This window comes from Diceros bicornis, chromosome 10 (genome assembly GCF_020826845.1).
Source record: "Diceros bicornis minor isolate mBicDic1 chromosome 10, mDicBic1.mat.cur, whole genome shotgun sequence".
In the NCBI taxonomy this organism is placed as follows: domain Eukaryota; kingdom Metazoa; phylum Chordata; class Mammalia; order Perissodactyla; family Rhinocerotidae; genus Diceros; species Diceros bicornis.
The window spans coordinates 74699798-74720615 of record NC_080749.1 but is presented as its reverse complement, the minus strand read 5'-3'; the positions used below and the strand labels follow the sequence as shown (position 1 = coordinate 74720615).

Sequence of the window (20818 nt, the reverse complement as noted above, 5' to 3'; positions counted from 1 at the left end):
TATCTCTGAAATGGAGATAATAATTGGACCTACCTTGTAGATTATTGTGAAAAGTAAGTTAATATAAAATACTTAAAACAATGCCTGGCACATATGGTAAGTCACTGTAAGTGTCAGCAATAATGATAATAATATTAATATTTATTTTTCTTATGAAGCTTTGGTTTCAAAAGGCTGAAGTATGTCTTATAATTCATTTTAAAGGTCATCAGTTCTCCCTATAGGCTTGTTTGTTTTTAAAATAATTTTCATTAATTACGGATGCTTTGCTACCTGATTTTTATTTGCAAAAAGATTTAAGATTTGCAAATAGTTCATTCCTTTAGGAGACAAGTCTTTATATCAAGATTTATTTACATAGTGCTTACTAATTCTAATTAAACTCAGGGAAAATTCAGCAATCATTTATAAGAAATTTCTGTAATAAAGAATCAGAAGCAAACAAATAGAAAAATACTTAAGCAAATGTTTCAACGAGGGATGTATATCCTGCTGCCTAGAAGCTAGTGTTGCCAAGTCTGCTTCTGAATAAACTGTGATTTTGGCTTTTAATACTTTCATGTTTCTTTGTGTATTGCTGGTGTTTTTTTAATTGTTCAGCCAGTAACCGTGAACATCAGATATTGAAACTTTCCTCCACTCTGTGTTCTTTTGGAATTGTTAGTTTAATATTAAGAAAATAGAAAATAGAGATTTATTTTCCTATATTTAGAAACTTTTACAGAAGGTAAAAAAGAAAGTCCAAGTGGCAGTCTACCATTTGTGCTGAGATTTTGTGGTGCCATTCCTTCTGGAATAGAAGCCAGAAAGAATAGAAGTTTTCATCTATGTATGATAAATTATAGATCATTCCCTTATAAGAAAAATTTGCTTAAATTCCTCTATCTCATATCATTAGGCTTTTGACATGAGACTATTGTACATTAGCATATGTGGAATTCACAAAACCCCAAATTCTTATTTTGTTATTAGATACATTTAGCTTTTCTCAGGAAGAACAAAGTAGTTGATACATTTGGGAAAACAACATCCATAATCTAAAAAAACAAATCAAAACTATTTTTCTTTTTCTCACCTCCATAATCTATCACATTTGTATTTATGACAGATTAATTAATTTTTAAAAAATTCACCAAAAGACATGTTCCTCCATTGTTTTTTAAATAGATTTAAGGTCATAAGATAGATTTATGATCACAATTGATGAATTATTTTTTTTGAAAGTACTAGTCTACATGGAAATGTCTAACTGTGCCTAAAAGAAAGTTACTTTGAGTTAGTTGTATTTCATCTTCGTGGTCAGGATACATTCATGGGTAAATTCTTGTAATTTTGTTATACATTATACATATATGTATACATATATATATACACACATATATTTTAAAATTCTAATTAATGTGCATCTGGTTGATATGTTAGAATGTACACCGTGCATACGTTTATTATCAGTAATGTTTGTTTAGCCTTAAAATATATTTGAATAAGTGTTGAAGAAATAAGGAACTATGTTTTTGTCACACCATCTGATGTCACTGCTCATTTTTCAGGACAGTATGTGCAAGCCTTTCGCACCCATCCCCATGAACCTCTCTATAGCCTCTGTATAGGCCTGACCTTTATTCACATGGCATCTCAGAAGTATGTGTTAAAGAGACATGCTCTTATTGTGCAGGTAATTCATTTGGGTTTTTCCTTACGTGATTTTATGTTCTCTAAAAATGACTATCTTTATTGCTTTTGTTTTCCTCCTTCAAAAGTTATACCTGCTTCGTACACATGTTGGGAGTCCTAACACGTATCCCTGTGTTATGCACTGATGGACTCAGCATCTGTTGGTACTCCTGGCTAAGACTATGCAGCCTTGTAGAAAGGGTACACACCAGGTCATAAGGGAAGAAGACTCCGGCAGAATCTGGAGGAATCCTGTGCAGGCTTCTATATAGTCTGGAGCCCTTAAGGTCTCCAGCTTTCTAGGTGTTGAAGATTGATTTATTTTAAATTAGTTTTTAAAAATATAATAATGTAGGGGCAGGCCCAGTGGCGCAAACGGTTAAGTGTGCGTGCTCCGCTGTGGCGGCCCGGGGGGTGCGCACCAACGCGCTGCTTGGCAAGCCATGCTGTGGCGGCGTCCCATATAAAGTGGAGGAAGATGGGCATGGATGTTAGCCCACGGCCAGTCTTCCTCAGCAAAAAGAGGAGGATTAGCAGATGTTAGCTCAGGGCCGATCTTCCTCACACACACACACAAAAAAAATAATAATGTATACATACAAAAATGTATGAATATTTGACTGTGTGACTGTTTTTACATCATCACCAACAAATTGCTCTTTTAAAGTTTTCTTGGTTCTTACAGTAATTTGAAATTACCTTTTTATTTTCTTGTTTACTTTTTTTTAGAGACTAGTCTCCCCTCATCCACAGTCTCGCTTTCTGTGGTTTCGGTTACCTGTGGTCAAGTGCAGTTTGAAAATATTAAATGGAAAATTCCAGAAACAAACAACTCATAAGTTTTAAATTGCACGCCATTCTGAGTAGTGTGATGAAATCTCACAGTCCTGCTCCGTCCTGCCAGGGACTCTAATCATCCCTTTGTCTAGCGTATCCACACTGTGTACACTACACTTAGTAGTTAGTTTCTTAGTAACTGTCTCGATGATCAGATCGATTTTTGAGGTATTGCAGTGCTTGTGCTCAAGTAACCCTTATTTTACTTAGTAATGGCCTTGAAGTGCAAGAGTAGCGATGCTGAAAATTTGGATATGCCAAAGAGAGGTATTGTTGTTAATCTCTAACTGTACCTAATTTATAAATTAAACTGTATCATAGGTGTATACGTACAGGGAAAAAAGTATATAGTGCGTTCTGTACTAGCTGCGGTTTCAGGCGTCCACTGGGGGTCTTGGAACGCAGCCCCTGTGGATAAGTGGACGTGACCGTAGCTTGTCTCCTCTAATAAGAATATAAACTCCAAGAGATCAGAGATCTTGTCTATCTTGTTTACCACTGTATCTTCAACTCTTTTGTTTTTATGATTTCAGTTTTTATGTTTATATGTTTGATGCATGTATAGACATGTTTTTAAGTAGTTAGGGAGGGAAAGAAAATGTTGCCTTAAATGGAGTAGCAGGATTTAGTGAAGGATTTTTTTTGGTTTGTTTTTTAAAGTAAAATGGCTAAAAGAAAGCCTAAATTAAAATGATGATAATTGTTAAAACTAGGTATTGGAGGTCATAATAATGTTCTCTTTGCTTTCATATATTTGAAATTTTCCATAATGAAAAGTAAAAAAAACCCAAAAAACTCTGAAATTTTGCTTTGCTGGGGGATTTATTTGTAGTATTTTGTGCACCTCTTCCTCTAAGCTTCTTTTCCTTCCTTAATGGATATTTTTGCTGTATTAAGTAATGTAGGGTTGTTTATAAATTGAACAAATATGTATGGAGCAGCCAGCACACTTATTACCAGGAAGTGAGGATAGAGCAGTGAGGGAGCACATGGACAGAATTCCTTGCCTTCATGAAGCTTATATGCCAGTCAAAATTGATAGGAAATTTATATGGATTAACTCATTATTAAATAGTTAAAATAGGTAGTTTTTTGGCCAGGTAGGACAAAAATTCATGTACTTCAAAGTAATTTGGAAGCTAAATTTCAAATCACTTTTATAGTTAAATATTAGGTTTTAGACGGTTGGGGACAGAGATGAAAGAAGTGATGAGTAGGTGGGAGTTGGTGATACCAATCTCTCCATTGTTGTGTGGGAAACATTTTCCATTGAAAAAGGTTTCCAAAAAGTAAGTTTTATTGTAAATAGCATGATTCTTAAATTGTTTTAAATTCTCATGAATCTATTTCTTCATGCTACAGGACTATAATTAGTTTTCCTTTGCACTAATTAAGAAAAAACTACTTTCATGTATTTTACTATCTTTATATATCACGCTGTATGAGTAAAATCTTGCATGTGTCCTCACTTCTACTTTTATTCAGTATCATACAGACAGTGTATACTTGGGCCCTTCAGTGATTAATGTGATCAAAATGTTTAAAATGTAACATAGTTAATGGAAAAAGAACTCATTTCCTTCTTTTCCATTTAAATTTTTTTGTTTGTCATTTTTTTGTAGTTTTTATATTTGATGATTCATAATACCTAAGAAATAAAGTCGCTGTCCAGGTTACTTAGTTTTTTAATCACTAAATATTTGAATAGTTTTTCAGTTGTAAGAAGATTACCCTCCTAAATTTGTTAAAAAGTTCTTAAAATTCAGCAGGTAACCCTTATTATTATTATATCAGAAGACCTATGAGTTCATTTGGGTTGCAGTGATTTATCTGGGATTACTATTCCTTCTTTCTCAGATTTTTACATTTAAATTATCTTCAAATCTTCATTTTTAAATATGAAGATTTGATATTTCTCTGAGATTAATAGTTTGTCTGCTGTTACTTAACAGAGAACCATGTTTTTCAGTGGAGTAGACGTCATAGTCACATACACAAATGGGTTTTACTATGCAGAAAGTATGATTTCTTTATTGAACATAATTATTTTTATCCCTAAAATTCATTAATTCTAAAGAATTTATTTATGAAGGAAAATTTGTGACCATTTATTATATAGCAGATCACCCAGGGAATAATTGCCTTTTATCTTCTATACTCACAAATTAGCTGATTTACTCTTAATTCTCCGGTAATATATTTATTTCCTTACTCACATAGGACACTTGCGCCTTTGCAGTCTGTAACTTGCTGTGGGTGATAAAAGTGGAAGCTGCATCAAAGGGGAGAGTGAATACAGGAGGAGGCAAAGAAGCCAGTTGCTTGTTGGATCCTGTGACACACAGGGAGCCTGCGTTATTATAGCTGTGCTCTGAAATTATCAGTTGCTCCATAAAGCCTCTGAGTCAGAAAGTTTTAGGGAAAAAAAAATATCAAGTTTTTGGGTTAAGAGGTTATTAAGGTCCTGAGAGATAACTTATGAAAGGTACCATTTACACAGAAAGGTTAGATATGCTCGAGTGAGTTTGCCCTGACGATAAACCTTTCTAAATTATCATTATAAGGGCTCAGATTTTATTTTTGGCTCAATCTTTTAGACACATCTCAAACCAAAAGGTTTACTGGCCTCTAATGCCACAAAAGCCAACTTGAAACTAAAAAAAAAATATCCTGTGTTCTTATAGATATGGATCGTTGACAGCTAGTTGTAACATTTGGCTTTGTTGTCTGTGAATATTTTTGTTCTTAGCTTAAAAACAGATCTTTCCTTTAGGCGTCCAGAAGAGCTCTTGACTGCACTGTGATATGACACTACATTACTGACACACGTTTCTTTGGGGTGGGACTGTGTCTCTCTTTTTAATATTTATGTTCCCAGCCTCTGGCACATGTAGTGGTTCAATACGTACTTGTTAAATGAGTGAAATATTGAATTGTTTATCTTTTTCTTTTTGGTAGGGCTTTTCCTTTCTTAATCGATACCTCAGTCTACGTGGGCCTTGCCAGGAATCATTCTACAATTTGGGCCGCGGCCTCCACCAGCTGGGGCTGATTCATCTCGCAATCCACTATTATCAGAAGGCCCTGGAGCTCCCTCCACTTGTGGTAGAGGTATTGTAGGATTTCCTTTAAGCACGGAGGAGTCGCTTCATTTCAGCTATAGATAAGTGCAGTTAGCTCAGTGTTGTGGTCCAGACGGTGAAATAAATTATAGTTTATATATTAAAATGTATTTTTTCCTTATTTAATGCATTTATGTGATTATGTTCAGCAACAAGTAGATCTTTGACATCCTGGCCTTATGACCTGATTAGCAACCATGTGGATATATACAACTTGCGGTTGTGACCATTTCAGTTATCCTAAGATAGTCCGTCTGGTTTACAGGTGTGAGCGGGCAGACATGAAGCGTGAGTATGGAGTGATGTAACTAACCATTGTTCATTACCAAGCTCACGTGTAATGTATTTCTTTATAAAGATGGAAGACCAGTATGAATGTAGTTTTGTTTATTTTAAGATCGTGTAATATAGGGTAAAGTCTTGCCAGTACTATGATAATCTGTTTAAAGTCTAATTTTTGTTTTAGTTTCTGAAGAAAAGTATGTGTTTTCATTGTTAATTTTTTTAAGTTGCACATTCCCTCACGACTGTTTTCTATTACCTTTGTTCAACTTTAGACATGAAGCAAATGAACACACACTTTTATAGTTATGCTGATGGAATATATACACTTTTGTGTTCTTTATTTCATAAATACCTTTACGTATTGCTCCTTAAGCTTTATAGGGATCATTTTTCATTGTTGCAGATGTTTTTTCAGTTAACTCCAGAAGTTTGTATTGGGGAATTTTAGAAACATAGATCTAATCTATTCTACTGAGTTCATTGCTTTGTTATTTAAGTAGAAAAAAAGGTAATAACCCCTAAGGTAATCATTATAATCAATGTGTTGTATGCCCTCCTAGATCTATTCTTTATAAGCCTTTCTGTTATATAGTACAGGTGTTTTTTCCCATCTGATCATTTGTGTTATAATTTATTTATTTATTTATTTTTGAGGATCATCAGCCCTGAGCTAACATCCATGCTAATCCTCCTTTTTTTGCTGAGGAAGACCGGCTCTGAGCTAACATCTATTGCCAATCCTCCTCCTTTTTTTTCCCCAAAGCCCCAGTAAATAGTTGTATGTCATAGATGCACATCCTTCTAGTTGTTGTATGTGGGACGTGGCCTCAGCATGGCCGGAGCAGTGGTGCGTCGGTGCACACCCGGGATCCGAACCCAGGCCACCAGTAGCGGAGCGCGCACACTTAACCGCTAAACCACAGGGCCAGCCCCTATTTATTTATTTTTTTACATGCAGAAGTTTTACAGTTTTTATGAAGTCATATCTATTAATCTTTCCCTTTATAGTTTCTATTTTTGCTTTTTTTTTTTTTTTTGAGGAAGATTAGCCCTGAGCTAACATCTGCCAATCCTCCTCTTTTGGTTGAGGAAGATTGGCCCTGGGCTAACATCCGTGCCCATCTTCCTCTACTTTATGGGACACCGCCAAAGCATGGCTTGATAAGCGGTGTGTCGGTCCGCACCTGGGATCCAAACTCACGAACCCCGGGCCACCAAAGCAGAGTGGGCGAACTTACCTGCTACGCCACCGGGCCAGCCGCATATTTTTGCTATTATTTAGAAGGGCCTTTCCTACCTAAGATTATATTGTATTATTCAACTTTTTTTTTATGGTTTCATTTTTTTACTCTTAAATATTTAATTCAGCTGGAGTTTATTCTACTGTGGTTTGTGGGTGAGACTTTTTCTTTAACTTATTGGTTAGACATTTAAAAATATTTGATGACAGTATAATGAATCACTGAATCAGCATTATCTGATAAAAATTTAGATCCAAGGTATATGCACAGTTTTATAATTTTTTTTAGTATTATGAATTTTAATAGCTTTTTGAACACTTACACTTATGAAACTGTTTCTTTGCCATAAAATTGTCCTGATTGTCAGTTTGAAATATAACTCATTTATGTATTTTTTCCCTCTAGGGTATAGAAGTTGACCAGTTAGACTTACGAAGAGATATTGCCTACAATTTGTCTCTCATTTATCAGAGCAGTGGCAATATTGGAATGGCTCAAAAGCTTTTGTATACCTATTGTTCTGTATGAAGCACCTCAACTGAGAAAGGGGCATTGGGCAGCTGCTGTGCGTGGACCAGTATTTTCTGTCTCAGGGCTTATTATTAACCCCAAAATGAAAATGGTAATTTCACAGTTATCTAACATGTATTTCATTTTTAATATGTGATAATGATCTTTTGGTAGATATGCAAAATTGTCATTCCTACAAGAATTTGTATATTGCTCTGTCATTTTCCTTTTAGCATTTTTTAGTTAAATTGTCCTCAAAGTGGAAATGAACAATCTTAGCCTTTAAGCCAGCTTGGAGTTGAATACACTAATTTTTTACTCACATCATTTGTTCATCCATGCATGTAATACTATATATTAACACCTACAATGTACCAGGCACTGTGATTGGTGCTTGGAATGTAGTAGTAAGACAGATGGGACCTTTTAATACAATTCTTTAAATACAGAACTCGAGTATATATTTATTTGAAAGAAACGTTTGCTACGTTTCTGCATACACCATCATTCTTGTAAGTCATCCATTTCTTAGTGCGCTGTTACTATTGCATGGGCAGTTTTTCAAATACATAGAAAAGGAGGTTGCTTATTAAAGGAAAGATAAATTTCACCAGCTCTTTCTGATGTCAACACAATTATTTAATTCACTTAGCTCCTAACAAAATTATTTAAAATGGTTATGTGGTGGGAAGACAAATAATGGAGTTAATCTTTTACTTTTCACCTGCATGTATCTTAGCTACATTGAGTGAGACCTGGGAGACTGGGCTCAATTCAAAACATCCTGCTCTCAGGCAAATAAAAAAATGCATTACCAATGTTTGTGGCTTTCAGACAAAAAAGTAGAAAAGAGAGGACCATGTTCAATAACCTGACCTGGTTTCCATTTCAAGATCACCAGGGATGTAGGCAGATTGGGGAATGCTATATTTGGAATAAAGTATTGCTGATAATGTAAAAAAATAGATAAAAAGCTTTACTTGTCTCAAATATTATATGTTCTTGAATTTATGATAACAATACTTGTTAGATATACTACTGGTTTAATAACGACTTTTTAGAGTTTCTTTTTAGGGGAAAATAAATGCTGTAATAAATGTGCATATGGATTGTAAGACCCAGTGCAGTTGTGGGAGGGAAACAAATATGAGACTTAGGATCAAAGAAATACCGTGGGGGCTTTTTAGGAATTCTTAACACTGTTTACACTGTATACATAACTTTGTAGTTGAAAAGCAGAATTTGTATGTAATAAGTAAATGTCGTGCACTCTGTATGTATGTGTGTATATATGTATGTATATAATTTAAATAAATTTTATTTTTATAATTAAAGTTGTTTCACATACTTATGTATATATATTGTTTCATGCCATTTGCAGGTAATGATAAAGCTAACTGTGGTAGAGTATAAGTTAGATTTGTGTTTTAGAATCCTGTGGAATTGAGTATTCTGTGTTCAGAGTTTCTCTCTTGAATTAAACTCACTGGGCTGTGACTCCAGTATCTGCTGAACAGCCTTGGAGGAAACAATAAATCTCTGTAGCAGTTTTCTAAGAAAAAAAGTTGGTATTGCATGTGTTTGTTTAGCATTTAAAATCATGGCTACCATTTGCTGAGTGTTTACTATGCTTCTGTGTGCTAAGTACAGTGCTGGACACTTTAGATACATTATCTCTGTTCTCTCAGAGGATCACCTGCAAGTAGGTGCTACTATTGTTGTTATCATTATTATCATCTCCCTCTTATATATGAGAGATTAAATTGCATGTTCAAGATCACTAGCAAGCTACTCCTTGCTCAGAGATGTTCCTTCAGAGGAACATGCTTCCTCCAGTTCAGAAGAACAACCTAAAAATTGTGCATGATTTTATTTTAGAAAGGAAAAGGAGACTGGCAAATATTTTTTCTATCTTCCAGGCCTTCAGCCAATTAAAAGCCTCTGTAGACAACCCCCTTTGGGGTGTCTTGTAAGAAGCTGATATTCACTTTCTTACCTACCATCCTCCCCCCAGCCATGGGATCCTGATAGCCACTTTATACAATGAGATTCTTTTCTACTGGTCACAGTTCATTCAGCTAGGAGTCTGCTCCTGAACCAAGCTCAGCCAATCAAGAGTTTCCTCCCTTCTTCCCTGGGAATTTTAGAATTGAGATAGACCCTTTCTGTGGGCCTGAAACTTGAGAGCTATGGGGCCATTTTCTGCTTTCCCTGTGGGCCAACTAGCAGTTAACCCATTCCATTGAGAAAAATAAAGCCTACACGTTAAGAGAAGCAGAAATGAGAGATGGAGAGAGCACTGCCTGGATGCCCAGAGATTTTCCACTCCATCCTTTCTAAGGCTGCATTCTTACCCTTGGGTTCTTTCTATAATATATCCCCGATTCCATAATAAATTCCACTTTAAAGTTCACAGTAGCTTGAATTTTTCTGTTGTTTGCACCCAAGAAAAGTCCTAACTGATCCACTATTATTCCATCTTCCTTTTTATTTCGCAGTCATGGGTTTTAGCTATTTTTGCAAGAAGGAAGGGCACGTAGCAACCAAGGATGATGTCGCTGCATTACAAGTAGTGTCATGAAGTCTAATCCACAATAAAGAGGCTTTTAAAAACTTCAAAGCAAGATAAGTAGGAATGTGCCTACTGTCTGGTTGTGTAAAGTCAACAGGTAGACCACAGAATTGTTCAATTACTATGCTTCTTATGGTACTTAATACTATAAGAAGCATAATAAACAGAACAAGGTAGAAAAGCATGGAAAAGAAGGAGTTAATGACCAAGGTAGGTGAGGCTATGGTAAGGGAAAACTATAAATGAGCTTCATCTCCAGGTCCGTGGTCCCAAAACCAATTGCTGTTATGTTATGAAACTGCAAATTGTAATTTTTGAGGCATTCTAAAGAAGAAAATGATTAAGTGAACTGAATTTTTGAAGTGGGCAAAAAAGGTGGATTCTGGAAACTGAGCATGATGTTGATCCTGACGTGATTCCAGCCAATTTGTGTGTATGTAGAAGTGAAGTCCTTTAGGAGACATATTCCTTTTCCTTGGAAGGGGACTTGCTGTCTCAAGGGACTACTATAGTTTCGATGTATCTGGATTTCAGCAGAGTGTTCAAGGAAGCCTGTTATGATATGATTGTGGATTGAATGGAGAAATGTGGCTCTTTGATCTTCAGCTGGTATAATGACCAAACCCAAAGAATGCTGTTGATAGACAGATGTCAACTGCAGAGAAATTGCAAATGATATGCCACCAGGTTCTTTAACATCAACACTTAGATGAAGATATAAGAGATTGTCAAATTTACATGTGAGAAAACTAGAAGTTATAATAAGTACCAATATTAATGAGCTAAGAATGAAAACTAATGAACTACAAGTAACAGTTCAAAAAAAATTATGCACTTAAGTTCAAGAACGTCAACTTTAAAAATATAGATTGTGACTAGTTTACCAGTAGCTCATTGAAAATTCTTTGGGAGTTTTAGCTAACAGCAAGCTCAATATGAATTGACAGAGTGATGTTTCTATCAAGTGAAATGTAATATTAGGCAACTTTAATGAAAATAGAGGAAAGGAAGACTCTCCTTCATTCTGATCAGATCCCACTGACATGAAGTCTCTCCAGAAAATGACAAATAGGAAAGTGAGTGTTCTTGAAAAAATAGCACATGGAGAACTCTAAAAGGAAATCAAGATGCCCAGCCTAGAATATAGAGGACCTGAAGGGGAACATGAGAGTTCTTTTCAAAGAGTCAATGGAAGACATGGGGAAGTAATTACTCTTATTCTGGGTAGCCTAGAGTAAATAGCATCTCCCTGTTTTTCCAATCTAGCTTATAAGATATATTTCCCTAACATTGTCCCTCACTTACTGTCTGTACAATCATTGGCAATTGGCATCTTCTGCCTAGCATTAACATGTTTTTGGATGGCGACTAGCTCACACTTCCTCCTTTTCTGAAAATGACCCCCAATAAAGACCAAGTCCTCCTGCCCTCTGCTAATTGAACTTGACCCAAGCTAGGCCAATCATATTCTCTTTTCCTGTATTTTGAAGCTTATCCTGGAGAGATGATAAAATTGGGTGTCTCTGGAACTGAATTACACTAATGCAGTCCTTTAAGGAAAAAGGTTGGCAGAGTCCTGCTGCTGAGGTACCTCGAGTCCTCCTTCCTTCACAAGTGAATTCTTCATTTGATTCTGTAAGATACTCGTATCCTTTCAATAGATTCTTTCTTACATAAGCTAGCATGCCCATGGCGCCTTCCAGGAAGCAGGTGTTGAGCAGTACAAAAGTTGTATGGGTGAGTAACACTTGTGAGGAAAAGAGCGGACCAGGCTTGGGCAGGGGGAGCCATCAGACCGCCATGCAGACCTGACACGATCTGTGCCAGCCCAACGGGTAGCTCTGGACCAAAGACTGCCTGTTGGAGGAGTCCTGTGATGGCGGATACAGCTAGGCCCTTGTAGTCCACCCAGCCTTGCTCAGTCACTGCCTGGAAGTCACTGAGAAGAGCATGACCTTGGTTATCTCCACCTCGCTCAGTCATTGGCTGGGGGCCTCTCTGAGAAGAGCGTGACCTTGGCTCAGAAGCTGAGGCATAGCTTGAAGTTGGCAACAGCTGAAGGCACTGAACCAACCACACCCCTGGTCTACAGAGGCCACAGAGGTTTCAAGACCAAAAAAAAAAAAAGCAAACCCAAAACCAAACAAAACAAAAAATACAGTATAAACTCAAGACAAAAGAGAACAGGAGAAGAGATGACAGATGACAAAACAATTTCAGAAACTAAAAAGCAAATGGGCAATCAGTAGCTAACTTAATAAACCAGAGCAAAATGAAAGCTAAGTGCCCAAGGAGGTGCTGGGGAGGAGCCGGAAGCCAGCTGATTGACGTCTAGAGGCTGGTGCATTAGAGGCAGGAGGCTTCTCCACCCGCAGGGCAGTGGGGCTAAAGCCCGCGAGCACTTGGAAGTCTGCTAAACAGCGAGAGCCTCCTAGTGAGCCTCTTCCCCTGGAGCAGGGAACTGCATCACCCCGCCCTGCAGAACACTGCGAGTTTATTTTCTGGAGCTGTCGGACCAGGCCTTCTGGATTCAGGAATACCGCGCATAGCCGAAAGCAGAGGGTTACACTGAGAGCAGAGGATTCAGTGCAAGTCCACACATTGAACAGTGATCTCAGCCTCCTCCTCCTATTCAACTCCCAGAAAACTGGCTGCCAAGTCAATCTCCTCTGAGCAGGGGATCAGAGGGTTCCTCTCTGAAAAAGTCCTGCCTAAGAAAAAAGACCTATAGATGCTGATAGTTGGGGGTCCCCAGTGACACAGCCTGGTCCTGGCCAGGGAAGCCGGCCAGAGGACACACCCCTCCCACTCCACCGAGCCCCGGTCAGCTCGGGGGTGTCTTGCTAGTCGTAGGAACCGACAGCTGGTGATCATTAGATGTTTGAGGAAAGCTCCTGAAATGACAGAGATCCACAGAAGCAAATGGGGGGAGCAGGGGGTGGGGGCCTCAAACGAAGAGAACTAATGCAGGAAGTAGAAAAACAAAGAAAATGTAAATAATATCCCCAGATGAGAAAATATTGTATATCTGAACAGAAGAATGCTATTAAAAGGAATATTTAAAGAATAAGGGAGAGCTTTATGAAATTAAAAACGTAACTGCCAAAATTAACTCAATGAAAGGGTTGGGAAAATAGAATTTAAAAAAGACAAAATTGAAAATTGAAGAGATGAGAAAATTTTTCAGACGAGAAAATTAAAGGTTACACAACAGTCTGATTTACAAGCGCTTTGTGGCAGTTGCCATATCTTATAAATTTATTTATATTTCAAGGTGTTTGCTTAATTATAAATAATTCCAGCGGGAGGAACAAACTCCTGCAATGATTTTTTTATATGCAGCAGATGGCAGTACATTTCTATAAATTTAGAATTGTACCTCATCATTTCATTGTCTTAATACAGTTATGCCAGCTTTTAATATTTTCCCAAAAATTAAAGTTTAATTTTTTTATTTGGATAGAAAACATTCAGTATCTCCCTCCACGTTTGGGCAGTCACATCCAAAAAGCTCTGCGCCTTTGCACTGCTTTCCCCATCAGCGCGGAAGCAAGAACAGCTGGGGCCGTAAGGGTGCTTGCGCATTTTTCAGCCTTGACCGAAAGAATGTCCGGCAGATGTCAAGGTAACCGCATGGCGCGCGAACAAGTTTCTAATCACACCCTGAAGATCATACCTCAAATTTACCCCGGTAAATTTGCTTGCCCCGTTTGCTTACCCTCAAGGTGAGCAAGCTAAGATCAGAGTGAGAATTAGCAGGCCCACTTGGCATGTCAGTAAAGACAGTCAGGTGTTTATACTCAGAAAAGGGAGTTTCAGCGGGTGAAGAGAGGACGGAGACAGCCGGTAAACAATGCCTTCCACTCAGCACCCCGCCGCTGCGTGCAAGCGCGGGGGCACTCGATCCGGATGGAGCCAATTCTAAGGATGTCAGTTCTGTTTCCTCTTTCTCAAGCTTGCAGACTCTAATTTCAGATTCTAGTTGGAATGCAGCAAAACGAGTGTTTTTATTTAAGCATACCTTCATGCCTATAGACAGCTGAAAGAAGTATTTTTCTAATAACACGCTTTCTAGAATTAGTTCTGTCTCGTTTGGACAGAGATGCTCGGCACGTTTGCCCTGTGGGGGAGGCATGATGCCGCGTCGTCTTTGCAGGCGCTCCTCTGGCCCAGCGAGGAAGGAAGAGCGAGGAAGCGACTCCGACCACTAGAGGGAGCATGACGTTCACAGAACTTGCAACCCGGAAGGCTTCCCGCCGGGGGCCGCCGCGGTCGCCTCGAGCGCCCCGGGGAGGCCGGCAGGTCCTAGAGCCGCCCGAGCGCGCTCTGAGTACCGCCTCTTCTCTGCGCGCCACACCAGGAGAAAGGCTGGACGGCAGTACCTTCGGAGAGTTCTCGAGACGCACGTTAGAACCAGCTTCGGGGTGAGTGAGGAACAATTCACACTGACTCGATTTCTCGGAGATTATCAAAGCCTAAAAATATCCTGATAATTTCAGCAGTGTTAGGATGGGTTGCGGTTTTTCCTCTTTCCTTGCTCTCTTCTCTTCCCATCCATCCCCACTCTTTTTCTAGAAGGTCTCTGGTAAGCCCGAGAGAAGAGACAGACAGGGTTAGCGTGTTAACACGCTGAAGTCCCGCTGTGTCAGTCCATATCAACGACGGAAAGGTCTGTTGTCCCAGATGGTTCATGTGTAAGACCTAGAATTTTCCTCCCAGGATGCCTAGGGCTTGTAGGAACTGATTTAACCCTTCCTGGGAAAGAGAAAAGAACTGTGCATGCCTCTCTGTGTACAGTCAGAATTACTGGATTGCAGGTACATGCATTTTAATACCTGCTACCAAGCTGTCCTGGCAGACGGCTGCGCCAGTTGTGTGGGCATAGCTGCTTCCTCATGCCCACTTCAAACTTGGTTTGTTTTCCCAATGGATAGGTGACAAATGGTTGCTGTATTTGCATACTAGTAAGGTTGAAATCTATCTTCTCACATGTTTATAAATCTTTTGGATTTTTTTTCCTTCTCTGAATTACTTTTGTCATATCCTTGCCCATTTTTAAAATATTCAGCCCTGTTTTACTTATTGAATTGTAGGTATTTATTTAATCTGGAATTAAGTCTTTGTCACTTGTTTTTTCACTTTATGGTATCTTTTTGTAAAACTCGTTTTAAATTTTAGTATAAATTTATCAATTTTTCCCCCTTCTATGGCCAACATGAAACTTCAAAAGAAAGTTGGATTGTGTTTAGGAAAGTGAGGAAGATCCTGGAAAATCTAGTGGTGTTCTTAGGAAGACCCCATAGAAGGCAGACCAGCCCCATCTCCATCTGGACTGACAGACAGTAGAGAACAAACAGTAGGACCATTGACAGCCTGGGTGGGAAGCTGACAGGCTCTGGAGCAGAAATGGATGCTGGGGGAGGGAGAGGCATCTCTAGAAATATGGCCAGACTTCTCAGAGACTTAGGCAGAGGTGGATTGTGAAAGATTTACAAGCTCTCCTTTGAGATGTTGTAAGGATTAAAAATACAGAGAGGGTACACGGCCCATGTGCTTTACTGCTTAAGAGTTTCATAGCGAACTTTTGGCTTTGCCTTATACAGAAGATTCGAGTCTCATCATGAACCCAGGAGTCTTCTCTAGCACAAGTTAAGAACTTATATATCTTTAAAGGCAGTGGACACAGGGAGGAGCCAAGTAAGTGCGGGTGTCCTAGGGCCAACTTCAGGCAGCCTCAAAAGGCTAAAGAAACGCCTGAGATTCTTCTCGTTAATTCTAATGGCAGGAGGGAAAGCCAGGACTAGACTGTAGAGAATCCGAGAAAACGCTGGGTGGCTCTTTTCAGGTAGTCTAACCCCTTGGAGCAGCTGAGGTGGAAGTGGCCTTGCAGGTGCGGGAATAGATGTTGGCACCTTCGTTAAAGTCGCTAGAAACAGAAACCTACAAGCCTCCCCTGTGCGGAAGAGCGCTCCTGTTTGAGATCATGGAGTCTTCTTTGGCAGGAACTTTGTTATTGGTGGCAGACTCTACCTGCCCAAAGGCGCCCTCCATTGGTCCTGGAAAAGGTGCAGAAGTGCTGAGGGGTCATCAGGAAGTGGACTGGTGGTCCAGACGGTGCCAGGTAGACGCTACCCAACATTCACCTCAATCTCCACTTGGCTCCAGGCCATAAAGCAACTTCAGGCCTTTTTCTAGACTGGAGGGGTGTGAAAAGCTGTGTCACAGGGAGAGCCATGCCAAGAGTTGCTGGTCCCAAGTAATTATGTTTCATGAGTCAGTCTATGAGTTAATACTTATAAGGTCTCTGTGGCTTGAAAACAGAGAATTACTATACTTGGGGTACTCTGTGAGGAGCCTATTAATTTCCAGAGCATGTTGTCGGGGTAAGAGAAGTAGTAGACGTGCTGCACTGTTGTGCCAGGTCCCTGGGCTCACCGCCATAGGTGAGCTGGTTACGACCAGCTCCGCGAACCCACTGTTGTTGGCGGTGGGCTGAGGAAGGTGTTACACACATGTGCTTATGTACCTTTGTATAATACAGCCCTCCATGTTCCCCAGAATTCCTGGGAGGGTTGCGGTCAGGGTATTAAGAACAGGATAATGCTTTGTGCTCCCCCAGCACCCAACCTAGAACTGAAAAGAAGGTTAATATGGAAGTTGAGGGCTAGGAACAAGGCATGCTGTCTCTCTACACGTGGGAACAATGGAGTTACGGAAGCGTAGACACTTAGTGAATGTTGGAAAGAGTGTGGTCACAGATCCATGATTTAAGGCAGTACCATTCAATAGAACTTTCTGTGAAGGTGTTAATGTTCTATATCTGTGCTGTCCAATTCAGTGGGCACTGGCCACATGTGGCTATTGAGCCCTTGAAATGTGGCTACTGCAACTGAGGAACTAAATTTTAAATTACATTTTATTTATGTATGTATTTATTTTGTGAGGAAGATTCTAACATCCGTTCCCAATCCTCCTCTTTTTGTTGAGGAAGATTGGCCCTGGGCTAATATCCATGCCCATCTTCCTCTGCTTTATATGGGACGCTGCCACAGCATGGCTTGACAAGCGGTGTGTTGGTCCGTGCCCGGGATCTGAACCTGCGAACCCTAGGCCACCGAAGCAGAGTGCCTGAACTTAAATGGGCTGGCCCCAAATTACATTTAATTTTAGTCAATTTAAATTAAAATAGCCATGTTGGCTGCCATATTGGACTATACAGATTTGAGGGACCATATTAAGGAATTCTTTTTTTTTTTTGTGAGGAAGATCAGCCCTGAGCTAACATCCATGCCAATCCTGCTTTTTTTGCTGAGGAAGACTGGCCTGGGCTAACGTCTGTGCCCATCTTCCTCCACTTTATATGGGACGCCGCCACAGCATGGCCTGACAAGCGGTGCATAGGTACGCGCCCGGGATCCAAACCCGGGCTGCCAGCAGCGGAGCGCGCGCACTTAACTGCTAAGCCACGGGGCCGGCCCCAAGGAATTCTTAATGAATGGCATTTTATCTGAATTTCAAAGTTCTTATGCATTTCCAATAGGCCCCAAGAGGTGGAGGCTGTATATGAATTACGGGTCACCGAACAAACAAACCTAGATTGATCAGTTCACTGTGCCCTGAGTTCAGGTTGCCTGGACTGCCTAATGGGAGCTAGCGTGTCATCTCTACAAGATGTCCATGATGGAGAAGAAAGAGAAGACAGCTTCCATTTGCCAGTATGGGTGGCATCACTGGAGACCCAGTGTCTTTCGGCTTCTGAGTGGCTGTGATAGGAGCTAGTTGGTGGTGCTACTGTAGGTAACGATGTGGGAAGGGCTTTGAGAGAGCATGAGAAACAAGTCCCTGAGGTAGTGGCTCTCATAGGGGAAATAGGGAGGGAAGAAATCTTCATCACTTGGAAAATGTCATTTCTGTTGCATTTCAGAGAAGTATGTGGAACATATTTTTAATAAGCATTGAATTCTAATAGATTTCTTCCCTGGTCCATCAACTTCTGAGAACTAAGGACGTGGTTTGAGTTCAATGGGAATTATAGGTGGTTTGTTGGAGATGGTCCTGAAATCACTAGCCATTCACCAGTTTGGTTCGAGAGTAACTGGGCAGCATAAGGGCCTCTCCTGGGACTGGAGAGAGGACAGAGCACCTGCCCGGTGGATGAGGAGCTGTCAAAATGCTACTGGAGGCTTTTGCATACCCCCAAAGTGTTGCGTATTACACATTGTTTTATTGCAGGAGGATTGGGGGGAAAGAAACCCATGGTATTTGCTAATGGCTGCTCATCTGACAGCGAGGCCTGTGTCCCCGCTGTGAGGTTTAGACGGCACTGGTCTCTCACAGCTGTGCCGGCGTCTGTGCAGGTGCTATGCGCAGGGCCCGGAGGGGGCCTGTCTCTTACCAGGGAGGCCCCAGGTGCAAGACACGGGAGGTAGAGGAGGAGAACTCTCAGTGGGTTTGTGGTTTACTTGTTAATTGTGTTTATAAAAAAGAGGACATTTGTTTTCCTAGTCTTTTTTTGTCTTTAGAGTTTCTGTCTTTGGTGTCATTATTAGAAATGTCTTTCTCTCTACAAGACGACAAAAAATTTCCACTCATGTCATCTGGTACTTTTATGATTTTGTTCCCTCCCTTTTTAAAAATTGTGGTTAAATATACATAACATAAAATTTACCATTTTAGCCATTTTTAAGTGTACAGTTCAGCGGCATTAAGTTCATCACGTATTTGTGCAACCATGACCACCGTCATCTCCAGAACTTTTTCATCTTCCTCAACTGAAACTCTGTCCCCATTAAACACTAGCTCTCTATTGCATGCCCCACCCCAGCCCCTGGCAACCACCATTCTACTCTTTGTCTCTATGAATTTGACTACTCTAGTACCTCATAAGTGGAATCATGCTTATTTCACTTAGCATAGTGTCTTCAAGATTCATCCATGTTGTAGCATGTGTCAGAATTCTTTCCTTTTAAAGGCTGAATAATATTCCATTCTATGTATATGCTAAATTTTGTTTATCCATTCATCTGTCAATGGACATTTGGGTTGTTTCCACCTTTTGGCTATTGTGAATAATGCAGTGAATGTGGGTGTACAAATATCTGTTCAAGTCCCTGCTTTCAATACTTTTTAGTATACCCGAAGTGGTGTTTTGTCCCTTTAAATATATAATCCATCTGAATATAAAGGCTTGTAATGTGAAGTAGAATGAGGTGGAAACTCACCTTTTTTAAATAAAAGGCCGACGGACTAGCCTGCTGTCTCAATTGACTTCACTGAGAAATCTTGTACCACTGTTTTGAAATGCCATCTGCAGTGTCCACTCGTTTGACCAGGACAGTGGTCTCAGGTTCAGCAGGACACCTGCTCTCAGAAGACCAGTAGGCCACACCTGGCATCAGCCTCACTTAGATCTGCAGAAGGATGCAGGACAGGAGTTACAGTATGTCAGCAGAACGGCGTCAGCTGTGTCATCACCACGGGTCCTTACGGAGTCCAGGAGCTAGTCTTCTGGCCCTCAAGTGACAGTGCAGGTAAAAGGGAACACGGCCACATAGGAACCAAGACCACCATAGGAACCAATATTGCTTGTAAGAGCCCATGAAGACCCATGAGCATTGCTTCCAGGACCCTCAGGGAAAGATGCATGAGGTTATGAGAGTTATACTGCACAGGGAAGCCCCAAAGCCTGCTTCCCCCCAGGTGTTGGAGCCCCTTTATGGTCCTCCCAGTCTAGGTGCAGTTTGCTCATCAGGGGCCATTTTTACCATAAGCAACGCTGCCTGTAACACAGCTGACATCCCACCCTCTCAGGTTTCCAGGCAAATAGTGCTGGGAGAAGGTGAATCCAAGGTCTTTTCCTCATGGAAAAGGAGAAAGGGTTTTGTTAACTCTGTATTCACACCGTCTTTATCACATACCAAATTCTAATGGCGACTGTTTCTGGACTTCCTGTTTTGTTCCAGTGAATCTGTCTATTCTGAGCCAGTACCAAATTATTTTAATGATTGTAACTTTACAACACGTTTATTTTCTTTTTTAAATGATCATTTAGTGGAAGTAAATTATACTTAAGGAAAAGGGCTCAAATCATAAGTTTAGGGACCAGTGAATTATTTCAAAGTGAACACAACCATGAAATCACCACTCAAATCAAGAAACAGAACATGACTAGCTCCCCTACAGGCCACCTAGATTCATTGCTGGTTGGGATGCCTGTGTGGTTTGAACTGAGTCCGTTTGATTAAGCTGGAACTGTGTTTCCCAGAATCCCTTTCTCTGTCTGGTTCCATGTTAGAGTTGGCCAGGGGAGTTGGCATGAGGTTTGGAAGGTGGACGTGAAGCAGCAGCCATTACTCTGTGACAATCACTATGGTTAGATGTGGGGACAAACAGGTGTTGGTGGGTTCCATTTTCATCCTTGCTCCTCTCTGCTCTGCATCTAGCTCTTCTTCCTCACTGCCAGCTCGGCCGCCCAAAAGCAGACCAAAGCTACCCGCACGTGTCACAGCTTTCCGTAGATTTTCGCCAGCTCCCCTCCCTGCTCTCACCCTGGGAGCTGGACAAGCCCGACTTTCCCA

At 40.2% G+C, this 20818-nt stretch overlaps 1 protein-coding gene across 2 annotated transcripts in view; it reads left to right on the top strand.

Moving 5' to 3' along the window:
- GTF3C3 (general transcription factor IIIC subunit 3) overlaps positions 1-9003 on the top strand; it is a 31286-nt gene extending 22283 nt beyond the window's left edge. For both annotated transcript variants that reach the window (XM_058549494.1, XM_058549493.1), the window contains exons 16-18: positions 1551-1675; positions 5470-5622; positions 7565-9003. In XM_058549494.1, coding sequence (XP_058405477.1) covers positions 1551-1675; positions 5470-5622; positions 7565-7687 — 401 coding nt within the window. In that variant the 3' untranslated portion in view covers positions 7688-9003. The remainder of the gene's footprint in view (positions 1-1550; positions 1676-5469; positions 5623-7564) is intronic.
- Positions 9004-20818: the final 11815 nt, after the last annotated feature.